The following is a 2,522-nucleotide window of genomic DNA, read 5'->3' as shown; positions in this document are numbered from 1 at the left end:
TTAAAGTCTTTTTGAACACTAACAATCTCAAAATATCACAATAGCATGAACATTCAGATCTTGGCGACGTTGGAGTCGTTGCTCACTTGTGTTTCTTAGCATGCACATCCTATTCAAGAACTTTGCATCAATACTTGATATTACCCAGAAACAAAAAGTGATCGAAAATTTACCACTTTTTTTTTTTACAATAGCAAAGGAACAAGAACAGAATTATAACAAATTAGAAGAGTTAACCAGGCATTTCTTAGCAATGTCATCAGCTTTCTGTACCTGGTCACGCTGTACTTTTAAAATCGTGCATCTTTGAAATGATGCCCCCACTTCTTTAATTTCCTTTAGTAACCAAGCAATAGAAATTTCCTTGCCCGGGTCCATCCGTAAGTTGCTCAAAAGGCCCAAAGAGTCGGATAAGAGAAGAATTCCCTGTCTCCCTTTTGCTCGAGCCCATTTCAAGGCCTCTAGGCATGCCCAGGCTTCACTTTGAATAACTAACGCAGCTGCTCCATGTTTACCACCTTGATCGAGGCCAAACCCGTGATGATTATCCTTAATTGCCCAACCTATCCCTGCTCTCGTTGTTTTCTTATCCCAGGAGCCATCCGCTTCCACAATGAAGTCATCAAAACCACTCTTTTCTTTACCCAGATGCCCATAATTATAGCCCGGGGGAATGGTCGGGTGATCCAAGTCATTGACCTCTAACACAATTGATGGCCTCACTTGATGCTTGAACGTTTCATGGTCATCCATGGCAAGATGAATAAATTCTCTTACTAAACTTATCGACCCCGTATCATCCTTGAAACATCTGGCATTCCTAGACTTCCATAGCCCCCATAAAGAAGAAATAAACAAGGCACAGCGGTTACTGTGCTTACCATCCTCGCTATTGAACAGCAGGATATAGTGCTGGATCCAATCTTTCAAAGAGTTGAACCCAGGAGAGTCATGGAAAATAGTTAGGGAGCTATCCTCCCAAACTTCTTTTGCCAGAATACAAAACCTGAAGAGGTGTTGGCTATCTTCCAAGTCTACCCCACAATGATCACATACTTCATCTACTCGTATTCCCCTTCTAGCCAGGTTAAATTTGACTGCAATTCCATCATGAAAAAGACGCCAAAGGAAAACTTTCCATTTCGGCTGAATGACCAATCTCCAAATTAATTTTACAAACTCTTGATCCCTTGCTAGAAAAGTGGATCTCTCTAAACCCCAATCCTTTGATAGGTAGTGGTATCCAGTTTTGACTGTATATCTAACCGACGGGTGATATTTCCAGTAAAGGAAATCATCCTCCTCATTTGACTGTGGTAGTTCCATGGACAAAATCGATTTCGCACTCTCATAGTCGAAACATTCCCTTACCTTTCCTGCATTCCAAGTTCTAGCCTCCCTCTCAATAAAATCCTCCACTTTCCAATTAGCCACGGTTCTAAGCGTTTGACCTGAGTTAACCGTTGGAATAATATCGTTTACCTAAGGCATACTAATGGTCTTGATATCCTTTCCATTCCCCACCTTTAAAGAAAAACCCTCCTTAAAGGATTGGATGGCGTGACGAAGGCTTGACCTTCCCATAGAGGGTCTCCCTCTTCTTCTATTCTGGCCATTTAGATTACATATGCCACACGCTTGGAAGCCTTTGTGCACTCTTAAAACCAGAAGTTAGGGGTTGAGATGCATCCTAGTCGCCTGCTTAAATAGAAGTGCATCATTGAGGCTCGAACATCCTCGAATTCCCAGACCTCCCATGCTCTTTGGGAGTTGGATTACACTTTTACTCACCCAATGTAACCCTTTAGCCCCCGTACTAGCCCACCAAAAACGGGTAATTAAAGCATCAATCTTGTTCGCAATACTCTGAGGGAGTTTGAGACACTTCATAACATGAGCAGACATACTTACTAGCACCGTGTTGATGAGAATTAGCTTTGTCGGTTGGGAAAGTCTTAAAGGGGCCCAAGACATGATTTTTTCCGAAACTTTATTCACTAAGAAGTGGAAATAGATGCTCTTCTTCCCTTGAATATCTATCGCGGCTCCCAGATGAATCCCCATGTTGTTAGTTTCTGGTATTAAGAGAATTTGTTTCATTGCCAATTTCATGGCGCTGTCAGCTCCCAGGGAGAACTTTATAACAGATGAGAAATCGATGGCGACCTGCGGGAGACCTTTAAACCTTGAAATTGTTTGATATCTTCCTCCAGCTTTAACATTCTTGAAAGGATGTCCATACAGATGATAAAAAGATACGAAGACAGGGGATCTCCTTGTCTCAGACCACACCTGGGGGCAAAATGATCAGAAGTTTTCCTATTTATAATAGCTTTGAAACTAACCGTCGAGATGCACAGTGAAAGCATCTTTATCCAGTGGTTGGAGAACCCCTGAGCTCGTAAGACTTTCAGAAGAAAGAGTCAGTCCACTCTATCATAAGCCTTAGACATATCAATCTTGACTGCTGTAAAATTAGAACCCTTCTTCGAATTTATAAGATGCATTAGCTCATGGCTCAA

At 41.8% G+C, this 2,522-nt stretch overlaps 1 protein-coding gene across 1 annotated transcript; it reads right to left on the bottom strand.

The window, feature by feature from the left end:
- Window positions 1–213: 213 nt before the first annotated feature.
- Window positions 214–1,326, bottom strand: LOC110716072. The gene has a single exon (XM_021894708.1). The coding sequence runs from the start codon at window positions 1,324–1,326 to the stop codon at window positions 214–216; it is 1,113 nt and encodes a 370-aa protein (XP_021750400.1).
- Between the last annotated feature and the right edge of the window lie 1,196 nt (window positions 1,327–2,522).

This window comes from Chenopodium quinoa, unplaced genomic scaffold, assembly GCF_001683475.1.
Source record: "Chenopodium quinoa cultivar QQ74 unplaced genomic scaffold, ASM168347v1, whole genome shotgun sequence".
In the NCBI taxonomy this organism is placed as follows: domain Eukaryota; kingdom Viridiplantae; phylum Streptophyta; class Magnoliopsida; order Caryophyllales; family Amaranthaceae; genus Chenopodium; species Chenopodium quinoa.
Note: the sequence above shows the minus strand (reverse complement) of the source record. Positions and strands in the feature narration are given on the sequence as shown.